This window comes from Muscardinus avellanarius (genome assembly GCF_963383645.1).
Source record: "Muscardinus avellanarius genome assembly, chromosome: 21".
Lineage (NCBI taxonomy): Eukaryota > Metazoa > Chordata > Mammalia > Rodentia > Gliridae > Muscardinus > Muscardinus avellanarius.
Window position 1 is genome coordinate 17,207,223 of NC_137807.1, and position 17,913 is coordinate 17,225,135.

At 59.5% G+C, this 17,913-nt stretch overlaps 1 protein-coding gene across 1 annotated transcript; it reads left to right on the plus strand.

The window, feature by feature from the left end:
• Positions 1 to 2,446: 2,446 nt before the first annotated feature.
• On the plus strand, positions 2,447 to 5,996 carry CASTOR1 (cytosolic arginine sensor for mTORC1 subunit 1; the record flags this gene model as incomplete). Its single annotated transcript, XM_080717787.1, is given in 10 exon segments — positions 2,447 to 2,626; positions 2,628 to 2,686; positions 2,866 to 2,936; positions 3,982 to 4,169; positions 4,254 to 4,386; positions 4,802 to 4,925; positions 5,258 to 5,371; positions 5,518 to 5,600; positions 5,691 to 5,785; positions 5,919 to 5,996. Coding segments are annotated over 10 exon segments (1,125 nt in total).
• Between the last annotated feature and the right edge of the window lie 11,917 nt (positions 5,997 to 17,913).

The window sequence follows — 17,913 nt, forward strand, 5'->3', positions numbered from 1 at the left end:
CCCCGGCAGCTCAGGCCTCTAGGGCGGGGTCTCCACACACCTACCTGGTTTGAAGACTGACAATCCAGGCCTGCGCGCCCAAGGGCCGGAGGCCCCGCTGCGTGGCCGCGGGGCTGGCGTGGTGTCTGCCTGGTCCTGCGTGGATTCTGCCTGAGCCTCCTTATTTATTTTCTCTAGAGTGGAGCTCAGACAGGCCCAGCCAGTGCAGGCAGAGCGAGGGCCAAGTGGGTGGGGCCTCACAAGCCCCTCCGGGGGCTGTGTCCCAGGGCGAGGGCGCTGGCATGAGGGGGCTGGGTGGGGTGCCCTTTGTGTAAAATAGAAACGTGGTTTTGTACAGAAATAAACAAGCTTGTGTAGAGAGCTGGTATGCAGCTAGGAGCCAGGAAGGGGTGCCACCCTGGAGCTGCTGAGTCCAGGGGCCAGCCCGTTCTTTGTCCCCCACTTTCCCTCGCGCCCTGGCTGCCTTCTGCCAGAGCTGGAGCCCACCGCTGAGGCAGAGCAGGCATGATGCCCGGCCTTGGTCCCTTCCCGTCATTGAGGGGGAGGGGCTCCCTGAGGAGGTGGCATTAAACTTTTTCCCCTCCAGGGCCAGTCTCAGATGCCACGCCAGGCTTCTGGCTTCCGAGCACTCACTCTAGGTTGCGGCTGGCACTAGGGCTGAGGCACCATCGAGTGTCCTCACGAGCTCAGCCTGGGTCTCTATAGGAGGCAGACGGCTGGGGGGAAAAGTCCAGGTCATTGAAGATACGCTACTTTATGTTTACTGAGCACTTACCATGTACCAGGCTTGGCTGGCTGGGCTGTAGGAAACAGGAGCTGAGGGCCGGCCCTCCACAGAGGGGCCCTGAGTGAGAGCCCCTCACTCTCACCCAGCTCCCTCCTCTGACCAGCGCTCCCGGCGACCTGGCTGCACCGAGGGGCCAGGCAGGCGCTTGGTCACAACCTGATGGCTGGCAGGGGTGAGGACAGGGTGTCCCTGGGAGAGGCCCCCCTTCTGCTGAGGAAGCAGCTTTTCCAGTCAAACAATAGCTGCTGTTCCTGGCAGGGGACCAAGCTGGGCCAGGCCACAGGGGGCGGGAGGAGCAGAGCCTCCCTGAGACCTTTCAGCTGTTGCCTGTCTCCAGAACATCTTGTCCTAGTACAGCTGGGGAGACTGAGGCCTAGGGAGGTGAGCCGTCACACAGACCCCCACTTCCTGCCCCTCTGCCCCGTGGGTCCCACCCTGTCTGCACCTTGGTTGGAGATGGGCTCAGGCTTTGAGCGACACTCCTTCCCCACCCTCCAGGGGACAGGCCAGGACGGGGTGGCCACAGTGTTCCACGGAATCCCGAGCCCAGGACCAGGGAGGCTCAGCCCAGCTTCCACTGGCGTGTCGTGAAAGTTCTGGAGCAGGCCTGCTCTAAACCTGCTGGGTTCTGACCCTCAGATCAGGGCGGAGGAGCCTGGGCCTGCAGGTGGCGTGGGGCATGCTCAACCTGCGGGCCGGGGAGGGCCAGTGAGACCTGCGGCGCGTGCCAGTGCTGTGGGCGCCTCGGGCCTGGGGCACGCTTAGATGTACTCAGGCCGGTTGGGTTCTGTTAGTGGCCACAGCCTTTGGAGAGGCCTCTGCCTGGCTCAAGGCTCTGGCATGAGGTCTGAGCACCCACCAGTGAGGCCTGACTGCATGGGCCTGCCCCGCAAAGTCAGGCACTTCTGGGCTGGTTTATACAGGGCCACCTTCAGTGCCCTGCCCCACAGGATGCTGCCCAGAGGTGGCTGGGACGCCCCTTATCTCCCCCAACCCCGGCAGGGGCTTCTGCTCTGGAAGGTGGGTGAGGAAAACAGGGCCAACCAGGACTGGTCAGCCCACTTGCAAAGTGGGAGGGGTAACTACCAACAGCAGTCCTGGGCAGCCCTGGCTTTGGGCCCCCTACAGTCCCACTGTGGGGGCGAGTCATAGGACCACGGTCGCCGCACCACAACCTCCGCTCCTCCCTGTTCCGGGGCCTGAGGAGCGGCGTTCGGGTCCCAGCCAGGCTCCGGTTCGCCTCGAGGCCTTCCTCATCGTGATGGCCTCAATCACTGCGCCCACGTGCGTGCCCGATGGACAGAAAGCCCCCCGGCGCCCGGCACCCCTCCAAGCCGCCGTCCTGCGGAAGGGGCGAGGCCCGGAGGGCTCGGAGGGCGTGGCCAGGCGGCGGCCCACCCCCGATGGCGGAGGGGTGGGGCATCCGGGGCGGGCTCCGTGCCGGGAGGGTGGGCGTGGCCAGCCGGGCCGCGCGTCCCGGGGGGCGTGGCCATCCGCTGGGGCGGGCCGGGCCGGGAGAGGTGGGCGTGGCCAGTCGGGCCGCGCCTCCCGTGGGGCGTGGCCATCCGCCGTGGGCCGGGCCGGGCTCGGCGGCTCCTTTAAGCGGCGAGCGCCGCCCCGCGCCCCGCCTCCGGCCCGGTCCGGCGCGGCGGGCCCGCGATGGAGCTGCACATCCTGGAGCACCGGGTGCGGGTGCTGAGCCTCGCGCGCCCGGGGCTCTGGCTCTACACGCACCCGCTCATCAAGCTGCTCTTCCTGCCGCGCCGCAGCCGGTGCGCCGGGCCGGGCCGGGGTCGCGGGGAGCGGGCGGCGGAGCTGCGGGCCTGGCCTCCCCGGGGCCCCGCCCGGCCCCGCCCCAGGGACGCCGGGCCCCGGCCGGGAGCGGCGTCTGGCCCGATGGTTGCGTGGGCATCCCTGCCTGGCCCGGGCGCGCGTCTTCGGCCCCCTGGAATGGAGGGGCCGGGCTCCCGGGGGGCTGGGAACAGCCCGGGACGGGAACCGCGGGCGGCGGGTCCTGGGCGGGGGAGGCGAGGCCACCGCCCTCCGCGCCCTGGCTGAGAGCCTCCCCGCCCCGCCAGGTGCAAATTCTTCAGCCTGACGGAGACTCCCGAGGACTACACGCTCATGGTGGACGAGGAGGGCTTCAAAGGTGGGCGCAGTGCCGCCGGGGCCGGGACCCAGGGCCCGTGCTGGGGCGGGCGGCAGGTGGACCTGGGTTGGAGCCCGCCGCTTCGCACACTCCCCGCCGAGCCGCCTTGTGTGAGATGGCCGTGGCGGTGATGTGACAGGGTCCCCCGGGGTAGAATAAGCTCAAAGCCCACCGGGGGCTGCGTGTGACGGAGGGGTACTTAGCAGTCTTTGGCCAGTACGGGGGTCGCAGTTCCAGTTCCAGGCAGGAGCCGGGAGTTCCTGCAGCTGTTTCAGTCCCCTGGCATTATTACTTCTTGGCCTTATCTTCCCCGGGCCCATCAGCTCCGCCCCTGCTGGTCTAGGCCTCCGGGAGTCTGAGGTTGGGAAGGATTGTGGGAAGCAGGCGGCCAGGCCGGCCGGGGGGACTCCTGGCCGTGCTCCCGGGAACAGCAGCCAGCCCGCCCCTGGCCCTGCGCCTGCTCAGGCATGGACGCCAGCCTGGGTTCTGGAGCTGACCTCGGGTTCCCACTCCTGCTGGTCAGTCCCATCCGTACAGGCCTGGGATCTCAGGCCCACCAGCTGCTTGGCTGTCGCCTCTCTGCTCCACCTCAGGCCTTAGTTTCCTGATTTGAGCTTGCCCCAGGAAACTCTGTAAAAGAGCGCATCCTGCCGGGCTAACCTGAGCCGATGGCGGCCCCTGGTGGCGCCGCGTACTGTGAGGCCTCTGTCTGTACTCTCCCATTTTCCAGATAAAAGGAGTCTCAGCTGAGGAAAGGGCTCAAATTGCTCTCTCCTTGCGATGCCCCAAGTAAATGGCAGAGCTGGGTTTGAAGCTAGTTTTCCGTCTGAACCTCTGCTCTTTAAAGGGAAGGTCAGCCCCCAGCCCACCAGCATCTGGAACACTTAGTGCAGACATCAGGAGCAGAACCGGCAGGAGCCAGCCCCAGTCTCCGGACCCGCCTTTGCCTGCTAGAACCCTCCAAAGCACAGACAGGGAAACTGAGGCTCAGAGGGGCAGGGCCTGCCCCGCAGGCCCTCACCACGCACGTGCCTCCTGCTCGCAGAGCTGCCCCCGTCTGAATTCCTGCAAGTGGCTGAGGCCACCTGGCTGGTCATGAACGTGCCTTCGCACAGCGGCGCGGCGGCGCAGGCCGCCGGGGTCACCAAGATCGCCCGCTCGGTCATCGCGCCGCTGGCCGAGCACCACGTGTCTGTGCTGATGCTGTCCACTTACCAGACGGACTTCATCCTGGTGAGTTCCCCGCAGGTGCCGGTGCAAGGCGGGCTGGGCGGGGGTCCGGAGAGCCAGGTGATGTGCCCTCTGCCTGTGGCCCAGGTGCGGGAGCAGGACCTGTCTGTGGTGGTCCACACGCTGGCCCAGGAGTTCGCCATTTACCGCGAGGTGGGCGGGGAGCCTGTTCCCGTTGCCAGGGACGAGTCCAGCAATGGCTTTCCCCGTGCCCAACATGGTAAGCGCCTCCCTTTGGCACCCAAGCTTGGGAGGGCCCCCCTTTTCCCTCTGGGGATCTTCCCTCGTGCAGGTGGGTCTGTGGGAACCTCAGACACTGAACATCTGTCTCACAAGATAGTGGCATGCATCTGTCATCCCAGTATGTAGGAGGCTGAGACAGGAGGGTCTCAGTTTTGAGGCCAGCCTTAGCAACCTAGCAAGGCCCTGTTTCAAAATAAAAAGTAGAAAGGGCTGGGGCTTTAGCTCTAAGGTAGAAAGCCCCTGGTTCCAGTCTCCAATACCAAATGAAAAAGAAAAGGGGCCGGAGGCACCTGTCTGGTTCCTAGAGAGCAGGACACAGCCTTTGCCGACTGGCCACCAGGGGTCGCCCCAGCCCACAGCTGTCTTCACTGCCGCCCGGCCGCCCCACGCAGGGCCCAGTCCTACCGTGCACCCCATTCAGAGCCCACAAAACCGCTTCTGCGTCCTCACCCTGGACCCCGAGACGCTGCCAGCCATCGCCACCACCCTCATCGACGTCCTGTTCTACTCACACAGGTGGGCCCGGCGTGTACTTCCGCGTCCTCGGATCGTGGCCCCCTCCACTCTGGCCCACCAGCCTCTGTCCCCTCCCTTGCTTCTGCGCTCTGCCCGGTGTCTTGGGCTCCTGGAAGCCGTGATGCCCCCGTGCCCTTCACTCATGGCTAAAGAGAGTCCAGGTCCTCTCCTAGGGTGGCCCACACACCCCGCTGCGCCGTGCTCAGACCCTCTGACCCTGGGGCCCCTCACCTCTACCGCCCCATCCTGCCAGCACCTTCCCCAGAGGCTGACGCCGGGAGCTGGAGCGGGCCGAGTGCCCCGCAAGGCCCTGACCCTGCGTCCTCCCCCAGCACCCCCAAGGAGGCATTCCCAGGGGCCCCTGAGCCCAGCTCCATCCAGTTCTTTGCCTTCTCCCTCATCGAGGGCTACATCTCCATCGTCATGGACGCAGAGACACAGAAAAAGTACGTGGCCCCTGCCCCGGGGTGGGCCTCAGAGCCCAGAGCTGCCCGGGAGGGAGGAGACGGGTGCTGGTCTGTGAGGACCTGCCCGGGGCTCACGGCGGGGCTGGGTGGGGTCCCTGCCCGCCCCTCCCGCCCCCCCCCCTCAGGTTCCCCAGTGACCTGCTGCTGACCAGCTCCTCTGGGGAGCTGTGGAGGATGGTGCGGATTGGCGGACAGCCGCTGGGCTTCGGTGAGGGCCCTGCCTGTGCCGGGGGCGGGAGGGGCCGGTGGGGTGTCGGGGCGGCCAGCCCGAGCCACCACGTCCCTCCTCAACCTTCAGACGAGTGCGGGATTGTGGCCCAGATCGCAGGTCCCCTGGCCGCCGCCGACATCTCTGCCTACTACATCAGCACCTTCAACTTTGACCATGCCCTGGTGAGCTCAGGGCTGCTCAGGCCCCAGGGGGGATCTGGGCCCCAAGCGGGGGATCCGCCCAGATGGTGGTCATTCTAGCGGGCCGGGGGAATCTGGGCGGCTCTGATCCTCCCTCCCGCCCAACTGTCCCCAGGTGCCCGAGGACGGCATCAACAGCGTCATCACTGTCCTGCAGCGACGGCCGGAGGGTCTGGCCCCCCAGGGCCTGTAGGGGTCAGAGCAGGCCCCGCTCTGGCTCGCCTCGGGCTTCCAAAGACAGCTCTAAGCTATTTCTCCCAGATCTGGGATGAGCTGCGTGCAGACGCGGGCTCTCCTGGACACGCGTGCGCAGCCCCGGGTGGAGGGCAGGTGGAGGCCCCCACCCTGTGTCTGCGCACGCAGGGAAATGTGGTGCTCCCTCAGGCCCCAGCCCATCACTCCCGGATTGGCCTCGGCTTGGCCCGGTCCCTGCCTGAGGCCCACGCCCCGCGGCTGGCCGCCCCCCTGCGCTGGCCCGGCCTCCTCTTCACGCCCTGCTGGGGTGCCTCTCCGGCCAGGCGGCTGGTTCTGACAGTGCCTTCCCCTTCTGGGGTCTCCAAGAAAGTATTCTCACATCTCTGTCTTTTTAAAATCGACCGTGAATAAAGGACTTTTATATTGACCAGGCTGAGCCATGGTATTTGGGGCGCAGCAGGTCTGACGGCTCGGCCTCGGTGCAGTGGTGTGCGAGCCATCACTGCGTGACGGGACCCTGCGAGGCTCACGGGACCCCGCCCGGGGCTGGCGGCCTCTCAGGTCCGGCTATTCATACCTCCCGGCCTTGAGACCAGCCCGAAGGGTTCCGTGCCTGGGCGGCCTCTGGCCTCGGAGTGCCCTCAGGCTCTGGAACCGCCTGGGCACTACAGAGCCCGTCGAGAAGGGCGGGCGCCTTTCTTGGAGGCTGCCTTCTGCCTCGTGTCCACGAGTTTTGCCAAACCTGCAGGACGCCTGTCTTACAGGTGCGTGCTGCCGCGCCCGGCTGATAGTCGGTTCTCGCTGCCAGGGCTTTCTTAGGTGGCAGGGCCCCTGCGCTCCGGACCGCTCTCTACGCTTGGGGGACACAGCAGGGCTACAGCCTGCCCTGTCGTGGAGGGAGGGCACTCGCCTGGCACATCTGGGCCTGGGTTTTCCTGCCATGGGCGCCGCCCCCTGCTCCGCGAGGCCTCACAGATGCGCTGGGGAGGTTATCGGGTGCCCTCAGCCCAGACCCGCCCGTGCTCAGGAAGGCCAGAAGGGCGTGACTTCTGCGTACTGGAGGACATGGCGGCTCCCGGGGGCCCGGCCTCTGGCACCGTGCCCGCCCTGCCCTGGGGACCCCACAGTCGGGGCCTCGAGTTACAGTCAAGGCGAGAACCGAGAGCGCAGCCCTGGCCTGGTGAGTGAGCGGAGGGCACCTGGGCCACCCCCTGCCCGCCAGCCTCAGTTTCCCCGTGTGCACGGAGTCTAGGAAGCAGCTCCTTTGGGATTTCTTTGGGGCTTGTCTGTGGTGAGTAGGGTGGGGAGGTCCCGGTTCCTCTCCCTGGAGGCCCGGTGTGGGCGCTGGCGGGCCTGAGGCGGAGGTCTCGACCTCCCACGTACTGGGGTTACAGGCGTGTGCCACTACGCCCGGCAATGAGTATTTTCCCCTTTTTTTTTCATAGTAATGGAGAGTGAGTCCAGGGGCGCTCTGCCACTGAATTACATCCCTAGTCCTATTTTTTTTGTTTTGAGGCAGGGCCTTGCTAAGTTGCTGAGCTGGCCTCAAACGTGATCCTCCTGTCTCAGCCTCCCAAGTACTAAGATTACAGGCGTGCGCCACCAAGCTCCGCTGAGGGTTTTTAACTCTGAGGACGCCGGCGTCCTTGAGTGCTGTACACCGGATCTCAGCTGCCCCACAGGCCACAGAGAGCCCTCAGCGAGGCTGAGGAGACCAGATCCATCTGGGGTCAGAGGCACAGGGCTTGGGCTGGGGAGGCCTTCCAGGGATGTGGCCTGCACCTCACCCCGGGCAGAGGAAGCTAGCGTGGTCAGCCTGGGCCTGGATTTGGGCTTAGCGAGGGTCATTCGTACATAGCCCGCACCAGGACACTGGGAACAGCCCCCTGCCCCCCAAGTCCTGGGCGCCCTGCCCGCCATCCACGTCTGCACGGCCATTCTCAGAAGGACGGCAGCCTGCCGCCTGGCCCGGAGGCTTGCAGCCCCCAGGGACGAGGAAGTTGCTCTCGGTCCTCCTGTGGCCAGCCCGGCCCAGGTCCCACTTCTGCGGAGGATGTGGGTGGAGAGGAGTTCCCAGCCAGAGAGGCAGCCCCACGTCCACCTCTGCCCGTCTCCTGCCCATGCCAGAGGAAGCAGCCTCTGTCCCCTTCCTTAAAGATACAGGAGCCGAGGTGGGGGTGGCGGCACCTGGGGCCCCAGCACTCAGAGGCTGACACCGGAGGATCTCAGGTATGAGGCTAGCCTCAGCAATTAAGCGAGACCCTCTTTCAAAATAAAAAAGAAAAAGGGCAAGGTGTATATCTTAGAGGTAGAATTCCCTGGGTTCAATCCCCAGTACCCCAAAATAAAGATATGGAAGCAGAACCGTGGAGGTTAACTATCTTATCTCTTGCAGGGCGTGGTGGCCCACGCTTGCAATCCTCGTTCCTGGAAGGCTGAGAGAAGGATCTCAGGTTTGCCGCCAGCCTCAGCAACTTGCCAGGCCCTCTGCAGCCTAGTGAGACCCTGTTTCAAAATAAAGAGTAAAATAGAGCTGTGGGTGTAGCTTGGAGATAGACTGCCTCTGGGTTCAGTCCCCAGTACCAAAAAAAAAAGAAAAAAAGAAAAAGAAAAAAAGGGTTACTAAGGAGTCTCCCTGGGGCGTGTGGGGCATGAACCCTGCAGGGTGGGGAAGGTTTCACGAGTGGGCGGGGCCTGTTGGGCGGGGCCTGTTGGGCGGGGCCTGGCGGGCTGGCAGGCGGTGGGACACGCTGCGGTCTGTCTCACTTTCCCAGGTGGCCTGGGCGGCTGTCGTGGGGCGTCCTGTGGCTGCGTGTGCTGTGGGTGAGGGCGTGTGTACTCCAGGGGACTGCGTGCTCCTGGTGCGTTTGCAGTATGGTGTACCCGCCTTTGGTGTGTCTTTTCTTTTCCTTTTTTCTTTTTTCTTTTTTTTTTGGTGGTACTGGGGTTCCTGGAAGCCCTTCTACCTCCGGGCTACACTCCCAGACCTATTTTATATTTTTATTTGGAAACAGGGTCTCTGAAGCCAGCGCGGCTGGCTTTGAACCTGCGCGATCCTCCTGTCTCCGCCTCCCAGGCGCAGGGGATTACAAGCATGCGCCACCACGCCCGGCTTCTTCTTCTTCTTCTTTTTTTTTTTAAACCAAGGCGTGTTCTACCTCTGAGCTACACCTCATCCAATTTTTTTTAATTTTTTATTGTGTGTGTGTGGTGTGTTATACTGGGGATTGAACCTGTAGGATATTCTACTTTTAAGCTCCACCCCCGGCCCTACTTTTTTTTTTTTTTTGCAATACTGTGGCTGGAACCCAGAAGCATTCAACCTCCCAGCTATACCCCCAGCGCTATTTTTATTCTTTATTTTGAAACAGGGTCTCACTGAGTTGCAAAGGGTCTCACTAAGTAGCTGAGGCTGTCCGCGAACCGTGATCCTCCTGTCTCAGCCTCCCAAATGCTGGGATTACAAGTTTAAGCCACCATGCCCGGCCCCTACTTTTTAATTTTTATTTTGAAACAGGGTCTCACGAGGTTAACGAGAGTCTCACTACTTGCTGAAGCTGTTCTCGAACCTGCGACCTGCCTGTCTCAGCCTCCCAAGTCCTGGGATTACAGGTGTGTACCAGTATGCCTGGCCTTAAATTTTATTTTGAGACAGGGTCTCAAGTTGCCGAGAGTCTTGCTAAATTGCTGAGGCTGGCCTCAAATCTGTGATTCTCCTGTCTTAGCCTCCCAAGTACTGAAATTACCGGCACGTGCCACCACACCCGCCTTCTGTGAGTGTCTCTACAAATGAGTGTGTGTGAGCAGGAGTGTGTGTGTGTGTGTGTGTGTGTGTGATAATCACACCTGTGCAGAGGGACATTGCACCCTGGTGTGGCTGTCGCTGGGTCTTTCTGGTGGACGGCTGGCAGCCACACTGTGCGTGGGCCCGTGTGTGTGCAGATGTGAGCTGTGGGCCTGGCTCTCTCTGTGTGTGTGTGTCAGTGTATGCACGTGTACTCACGTGACTGGCGGTGGGGGCTGGCCTGTGTGTTTGTGACAGCGGTGTGTGTGCGTGTTTCCTGCTCCCACATCCACCCCCGTGCCGTGCGCACCTCCGTGTCCCTCGCTTCCCTGACCCTCCCGCGTCTCCTCTCCGGCTCCCTGCCCACCTCTCTGCCAGCTCCCCGGCCCGTCCACAGCCCAGAGCACGCCCGCGCTGCCTCCTGCCCGGTCAGCTCCGGCCCCCAGAAGCCCACACTCCTCCCAGCCGGGCCCCCACGCTGCCCAGGACCCCGGCCAGCCAGGTGCCCCGTGGCCCTTTCACTTGGCTGCTTGCCCGCCATGGCAGCCTCGCTCCCGAAGTCTGCTCTGGAGCCGCCGCCCCGATACTCCCCTCTCGCTGGCTTGCCCTCCCCCAAAGCCAGGGGCTCCCTCCTGCAGCCCGCCGCCCGCACCCCGGCCTCGGCCCTCTCTAAGGCTGCGGTGAGAGCCGTGGACTGCAGCCTGGCGGCCGGGCCAGGGACTCCGACTTCTCTTCCCTCCTTGCAGCGTAACTTCCTGCCTCCGGCCCTTTGGTTTTCCCGGAGTTGCTGTGTTTTTTGTTTGGTTTTGTGGTACTGGGAATCGAACCCGCGAACACTGCCAGTGAGCTACATTCCCAGCCTTTTTACTTTATTTTTATTTTGATTTTTTTGCGGGTCTGGGGATGGAACCCAGGGGCATTCGACCTCCAAGCTACACCCTCTGCCCTTTTTTTTTTTTTTTTTTTTTTGGTGGTACTGGGGTTCCTGGAAGCCCTTCTACCTCCGGGCTACACTCCCAGACCTATTTTTTATATATATTTTTTGAAACAGGGTCATTTACGCCAGCGTGGCTGGCTTCGAACCAGCGCGATCCTCCTGTCTCCGCCTCCCAAGCACGGGGATTACAAGCGTGCGCCACCACGCCCGGCCTGTGCCCTATTTTTTTTATAAACTGGGTTTCACTGAGTTGCAAAGGGCCTCACTAAGTAGCTGAGGCTGTCTGCGAACCGTGATCCTCTGGTCTCAGCCTCCCGAATGCTGGGATTACAAGTGTGCGCCACCACGCCCGGCTTCTTTTTACTTTATTTTTATTTATTTATTTATTTTTGGTGGTACTGGGGGTGGAACCCAGAGGCTTTCTACCTCCGGGCTATACTCCCAGACCTATTTTATATTTTATTAGGAAACAGGGTCTCATGAAGTTGCTGAGAGCCTCACTAAGGAGCTGAGGTTGGTCTGGAACCTGGAATCTTCCTGTCTCAACCTCCCAGGCACTGGGACTACAGGTGTGCACCACCCTGCCTGGCTTATTCCTTGCTTTTGAAAGACATTTAGTTCCTTCCCCACTCTCTGCTAATCAGCTCTGCCTTTTAGACTCCTGGAGGGGCGGCTCCATCTTCCTTCCTTCCAGCCTTGCTCAATGGACAGACAACCTGGCCTTGGCCACTCATACCCCATCGCACGCTGACCGGCGTCCAGGAGCCCCGGGGATACAGAACGCTCTGATGGCCTTCTCTCTCCTTGGCCCTGCAGGGCCCCTGTCCCTCCTCCTCCTCCTCCTCCTCCTCCTCCTCCTCCTCCTCCTCCTCCTCCTCCTCCTCCTCCTCTTCTTCTTCTTCTTCTTCTTCTTCTTCTTCTTCTTCTACTTACTATCTATCTATCTATCTATCATCTATCTATCTATCTTTCAGTACTGGGGATTGAACTCAGGAACATTCCACCTCCAAGCGACACCCCAGCCCTATTTTTTATTCTTTATTTTGAAACAGGGTCTCACTCCTCCGAGGCCGGGATCGGAGCCAGCCGAGGGGCTAGACCGGTGTGGGGGCCAGCGAGGATGGGATTGGAGCCTGCCGTGAGGCAAGGCCGGTGCTGGAGCCTCCGAGGCCAGGAGAGGAGTCTCTCGAGGAGTTAGGCTGGTGCCAGGGTCAGCAAGGCTGGAACAGAGCCTGCCTTGAGGCTAGGCTGGTGCTGTGGCCATCGAGGCCGGGATCAGAGCCAGCTGAGGGGTTAGGCCGGTGTGGGGGCCAGCGAGGCCAGAATCGGGGCCTCCCATGAGGCAAGGAAGCTGCTTGAGCCAGCGAGGTCTGGATCAGTTCAACGGGTAGCCAGACCACTACTGGGTCCGTCAAGAGTGGGATCGGTACTTGCAACGCGGCATGCATGGAGAAATATCACAGAAAAGTAAAACCAGATGCTTCCCCTAATTAGCAATAACTAGGAGGAAAGGGGCAACAGGAAGAGGTCGAGCTATAGAAAGGGCCCTATAGTGAAGCAACTAAGGTGACCAATCAGAGGGTATGGAATAGGGGAGGATGGAGCCTCTTTAAAATACAGGAGGTACATAAACAAACGTATCAAAGTTAATCACCAAACAAGCATGGGATCGAGGGAGGGGGAGGGAATGGGATGGGGGCTGGATGAGGGCTAATTGGATGATGTGTGCTTATATATCCTCTCAAGTCTTGTATTCCAATGTGATGTATGATTACCATGCACCAATAAAAAAAGAAAAGAAACAGGGTCTCACTGAGTTGCAGAGGGCCTCACTAAGTAGCTGAGGCTGTCCTTGAACCACAATCCTCCGGTCTCAGCCTCCCGAATGCTGGGATTACAAGCGTGCGCCACCATACCTGGCTATTTCTCTCTTTTCTCTCAAGAAAAACCCAAGGGCTTCCCCAGGAACCAGAGGGGAAGCAGCCGCTCCGCAGGGACCCCGAGGTGTTTCCCGGGGCAGCCATGGGCGCCCCCGAGCGCCCCCACCCGACCTGGCCTCTCCCCCCAGTGTTCAGTCCCAGCACCACCCACACCGTAGGCTTGTTCCTTCTCTTGAAGACTGGCCTCACACCCTGTGTGCCACTTATGTGAAAATTTGTCCCAGAGTGAATTCTTCAAAGGAAGCAGGAGAAATGCTTTGGCTTTTCCTTTTTTTAATTTGTTTTTCCAGGAAAGTGTTGCAATGTGCAGTGTGGGGGCAGCAAGAGCAGATTTTGAATTTGCTTTTTTTTTTAAGAGGAAAAAAAAGTTATTGTACAGGAACAAGTCAGCATCTTTAAAAACTGAGGCTGAAAGCCGGGCGTGGTGGCGCGCACTTGTAATCCCCGCGTGTGGGAGGCTGAGAAAGGAGGATCGTGCAGGTTCGAAGCCAGCCTCAGCTACTTACTGAGGCTCTCAGCAACTTAGTGAGACCCTGTTTCCAAATAAAATATAAAATGGGTCTGGGAGTATAGCCCGGAGGTAGAAAGCCCCTGGGTTCCACCCCCAGTACCACCAAAAAAAAAAATAAATAAATAAATAAAAATTGAGGCTGAAACCGGGCGTGGTGGCGCAAGCTTTTAACCTCAGCATTTGGGAGGCTGAGACAGGAGGATCACGGTTCGCAGACAGCCTCAGCTACTTAGTGAGGCCCACTGCAACTTAGTGAGACCCAGTTTCAAAATAAAGAATAAAAAGTTGGGCTGGGGGTGTAGTTCGGAGGTAGAATGCCCTGGGTTCCATCCCCAGTACCGAAAAAACAAAAAGAAAATAAAAAACAAAAACAAAAAACCTGAGGCTGCTCAGAAACAGGACCACACTGGAGGACCGGAGACGTGAGTGGCGGACGGGATGTCCACAGGAGAGGGACCCGGAGCGCGGCCGCTGCAGGCGCAGCAGACGTGGGGGCCGCGCTCGCCCTTCCCGGGGCTTCTGCAGGTGGCACATGTGGACGGCCGCGCAGCAGGCGTCCTCCGCCTCGGTTCCGTGTTGGGCGTGGTGACACGCCTGTTATTCCAGTCCTTGGGAGCTAAGTCAGGAGGATCTCAGGTTCAAGGTCAACCTCAGCAACTTAGTGAGACTCTCGGTAACCTAGCGAGACCCTGTTTCAAAACCAAAAGATACAGAAAGGCTGGGGAGTAGCTCAGAGGTGGGATGCCTGGGTCCCCGCTCCAGCACCACGGCACTGTGGCCTTTGCTGCGCCCCGGGAGGCGGTGGGGGCAGCACAGCGGCTGGCAGCTTCCCGGCTGGCTGCGCACCGCCGAGGGGCACTAACCGGGTCACATCGGCTCTAGGGGAGTCCAGGGGCCCAGAACCAGCCCTGCAGGAGAAACTGGGACTGGACCTTGATGTGTGAGTGGCCATGCAGGAAATGGAAAAGCGTGTGTGCAGGCCCCGAGGTGCGAGCTCACCCCACCCCAGGGACCGAGGAAGGGCAGAGGGTGGCGGGCGAGCGTGTGGACGGGGCGGGCGGCGGCATGGAAGTCAGAGTGTTAACGTGTGTGTGTCTTGTGTGTGTGTCTGTCTGTGTATGTGCGCGCACGCGTACTGGGGATGGAACCCAGGGGCATTCTACCTCTGGGCTACACCCCCAGCCTTTTTTGTTTTTTATTTTGAAACAGGGTCTCACTGACTTGCTGAAGGCCTCGTTAAGTGGCCGAGGTGGTCCTTGAACCTACGAGCCTCCTGTCTCTGCCCCCAAAGCACTGGGATTGTAGGCACGCACCACCACACTCAGCTTTTTTATTTTGAAGCAGTCTCTCAGTAAATTGCTGAGGACCTTACTGAGTCTCTGAGCCGGCCTCACGTCTGTGATCCTCCTGCCTCGGCCTCCTGAGCACCAGAATTGCAGGTATTAGGGCTGCTTTTATTATTTATTTATTTATTTATTTATTTATTTATTTATTTATTCATTCATGTGGTACTGGGGGGTGGAACCCAGGGGCTTTTCTACCTCCAGCCTATACTCCCAGCCCTATTTTTTAAAAAATATACTTTATTTGGAAACAGGGTCTCACTAAGTTGCTGAGAGCCTCACTAAATAGCCCAGGCTGGCTTTGAACCTGCGCGATCCTCCTGTCTCCGCCTCCCAAGCGCGGGGATGACAAGCGTGCGCCACCACGCCCGGCTGGACTGCTTTTACTTAGTGCGGTGCACTAAGGGACTCCCCCGGGCTCTGTGGGGCTGCAGGCCCTCTGTGGCCTTCTCGACTGTCCCCTCGCCTCACAGATGGAGCCGGGGCTCAGGGAGGTGGGGCGTGTCCCAGGCAAGGGAGAGCAAGCGTGCAGGGCAGCGCGCGTCTCCTGCACCCGGTCTCCCCACTTCCCCTAACCTGGGGCGCCTGCTGTGGGGCATGGCCTGAGGAGCTGTGGGCACAGCGGGCGTGAGGGGCAGTAAAAGCTGAAGGGAGGTCACACACACACACACACACACACACACACACACACACACACGCACGCCCTGCTTGGCGAGCCAGGGAGAACGTCGTTTCTTGCACCAGCGGGCAGGCCCGGCCCCAGAAGCCAGGGATCCAGGCCCGGGCCGACCCGCTGACCTCAGTCCGGAGCTTATGTAACTCAGCCTTTCCCAACCGCCCTCCGCGCCACCCACAACGTAGGCAAACGTGCGGCGCGTCTGCCCCTGTGGGCGAGTGTTTGCCCACACCTGCCGGGCCAGGGCGGCCTGCTGAATGACACCCCGTCCTACCCGCATCATGACGATTGCAGGGTGCCGGCCACGGTGCATATGCTGTCATCCTGGTACTTGGGAGGCTGAGGCAGGAGGACCACAGGTTGGAAGCCAGCCTCAGAAATTTAGTGAGGCCCTCAGCAACATTAGACTATGTTTCTGAATAAAGAATAAAATAGGGCTGGGCATGTAGCTTGGAGGTAGAATGTTCCTGGGACGACAGCATCTTGTTTATACATTTTTTACTTCCTTCTTTCCTTTCATTTTCTTTCTTTCTTTCTTTCTTCTTCTTTTTTTTTTTTTTTTTTTTGGTGGTACTGGGGTTCCCGGAAGCCCTTCTACCTCTGGGCTAAACTCCCAGACCTATTTTATATTTTTTTATATTTGGAACCAGGCTCTGAACCAGAGATCCTCCTGTCTCCGCCTCCCAAGCGCGGGGATTGCAAGCGTGCACCACCACGCCCGGCTTTCTTTTTTCTTTTTTTGTGTGTGGTACTGAGTGCTAAACCCAGGAACGTTCTACCTCTGAGTTATACCTTCAGCCCTTTAACATTTTTGTTGTTGTTGTTGTTTTGAAGAGCCAGGGGTGGGTGTTGGCGCATGCCTGTAATTCCAGGAACTGGGAGGCCATCTCAGGAGGGTCTCAGAAGTGGAGTCTGTCTATCCCATCTCTGTCTCTTTCTCTCTCTCCTCTCTCCTCTCTCCCCTCTCCCCTCTCCCCTCTTCTCTCTCTCTCTCTCTCTTCTCTCTTCTCTCTCTGGGGAATCAAAGCCCCGCTGCATGACGTATGCCAGGCAGGCACTTACCACTGAGCTACACCCCCAGCCCTGTCTATTTTCTGTCAACAGACATTTGAATTATTTATTCTATTTGGCAATTAGAAATTATTGTTCCAAGCCGGGCGTGGTGGCGCACGCTTGTCATCCCAGCATTCGGGAGGCTGAGACCGGAGGATCACGGTTCACGGACAGCCTCGGCTACTTAGTGAGGCCCTCCGCAACTCAGTGAGACCCGGTTTCAAAATAAAGAAAAAATAGGGCAGGGGGTGTAGCTCGGAGGTCGAATGCCCCTGGGTTCCATCCCCAGACCCGCAAAAAAAAAAAAAAAAAAGAAAAAGAAAAAGAAAAAGAAAGAAATTATTGTTCCAATGCTGCCTCTACATTTAACCATTGAGAACATTGAGAAACTGCCAGGCTTTCCCAGGGAGCGCCTCCAGCAGCCCGCCGCGTTTCCCACGGCCTCGTGTGTGTGTGTGTGTGTGTGTGTGTGTGTGTGTGTGTGTGTGTGTGGGCGCCTGCGGCCGCCGCGCCCTCCCGTCGGCTCGAGTCGCATTTTCCTATGGGCCACTGATGCCGGCACTGCTTCATCTTCTTCTTGGCCATTTGTATAGAGTGTGCGTGTGTGCGTGCATGTGTGCGTGTGTGCGTGCGTGTGTGCGTGCGTGCGTGTGTGTGTGCGTGCGTGTATGTGTGCGTGTGTGCGTGCATGTGTGTGTATGTGTGTGTGCGTGCTTGTGTGCGTGCGTGTATGTGTGCGTGTGTGTGCGTGCGTTTGTGTATGTGTGTGCGTGTGTGTGCGTGTGCGTGCGTGTGTGTATGTGTGCGTGCGTGCGTGCGTGTGTGCGTGTGTGTGCATGTGTGTGCGTGCATGTGCGTGCGTGCGTGTGCGTGTGTGTGTGCGTGCATGCGTGTGTGCGTACGTGTGTGTGGCTGGTGCTTGAACCCAGCGGTGGCCTACTTCTGAGCTACACTCCCGGCACGATGTAGCTCTCTATTTGGAAACCAGCCCCCAATTCGTTGCTGAGGTTGGCCTCAAACCTACAATCCTCCTGACTCAGCCTTCCGAATACTTGGTTACAGGAGTGACCATTATGGCCACCATCTGTATTATCTTATTTTGGAGAAATGTCTATTCAAACCCCCCCCCCATTTTCTCCTTTTCTATTATACTAGGGATTGAACCAGATCTCTGAGCTACTTTTTTTCTTTCCTTCCTTCCTTCCTTTTTCTTTTCTTTTTTCTTTTTCTTTTTCCTTTTCTCTTCTTTACTGGAAATTGAACTCAGGGGCATTCTACCTCCAAGCTACACCCCCTGCTTTATTTTTTATTCTTTCTTTTCTTTTCTTTTCTTCCTTCCTTCCTTTCTTTCTTTCTTTCTTTCTTTCTTTCTTTCTCTTTCTTTCTTTCTTTCTTTCCTTTTGGTGGTACTGGGGATGAAACCCAGAGGCTTTCTACCTCCGGGCTATACTCCCAGCCCTATTTTCTACTTTATTTCACTAAGTTTCTAAGAGCCTCACTAAGTAGCTGAGGCTGGCTGTGAACCTGCGATCCTCCCGTCTCAGCCTCCCAAGTCCTGGATTACAAGCGTGCCCACCACGCCCGGCTGTCGTGTTCTCTTCTGAGGCAGGGGCTCTCCAGGTCGCCGAGGCTGGCCTCCGACTTGGGTCCCCCTGCTTCGGCCTCCAGAGT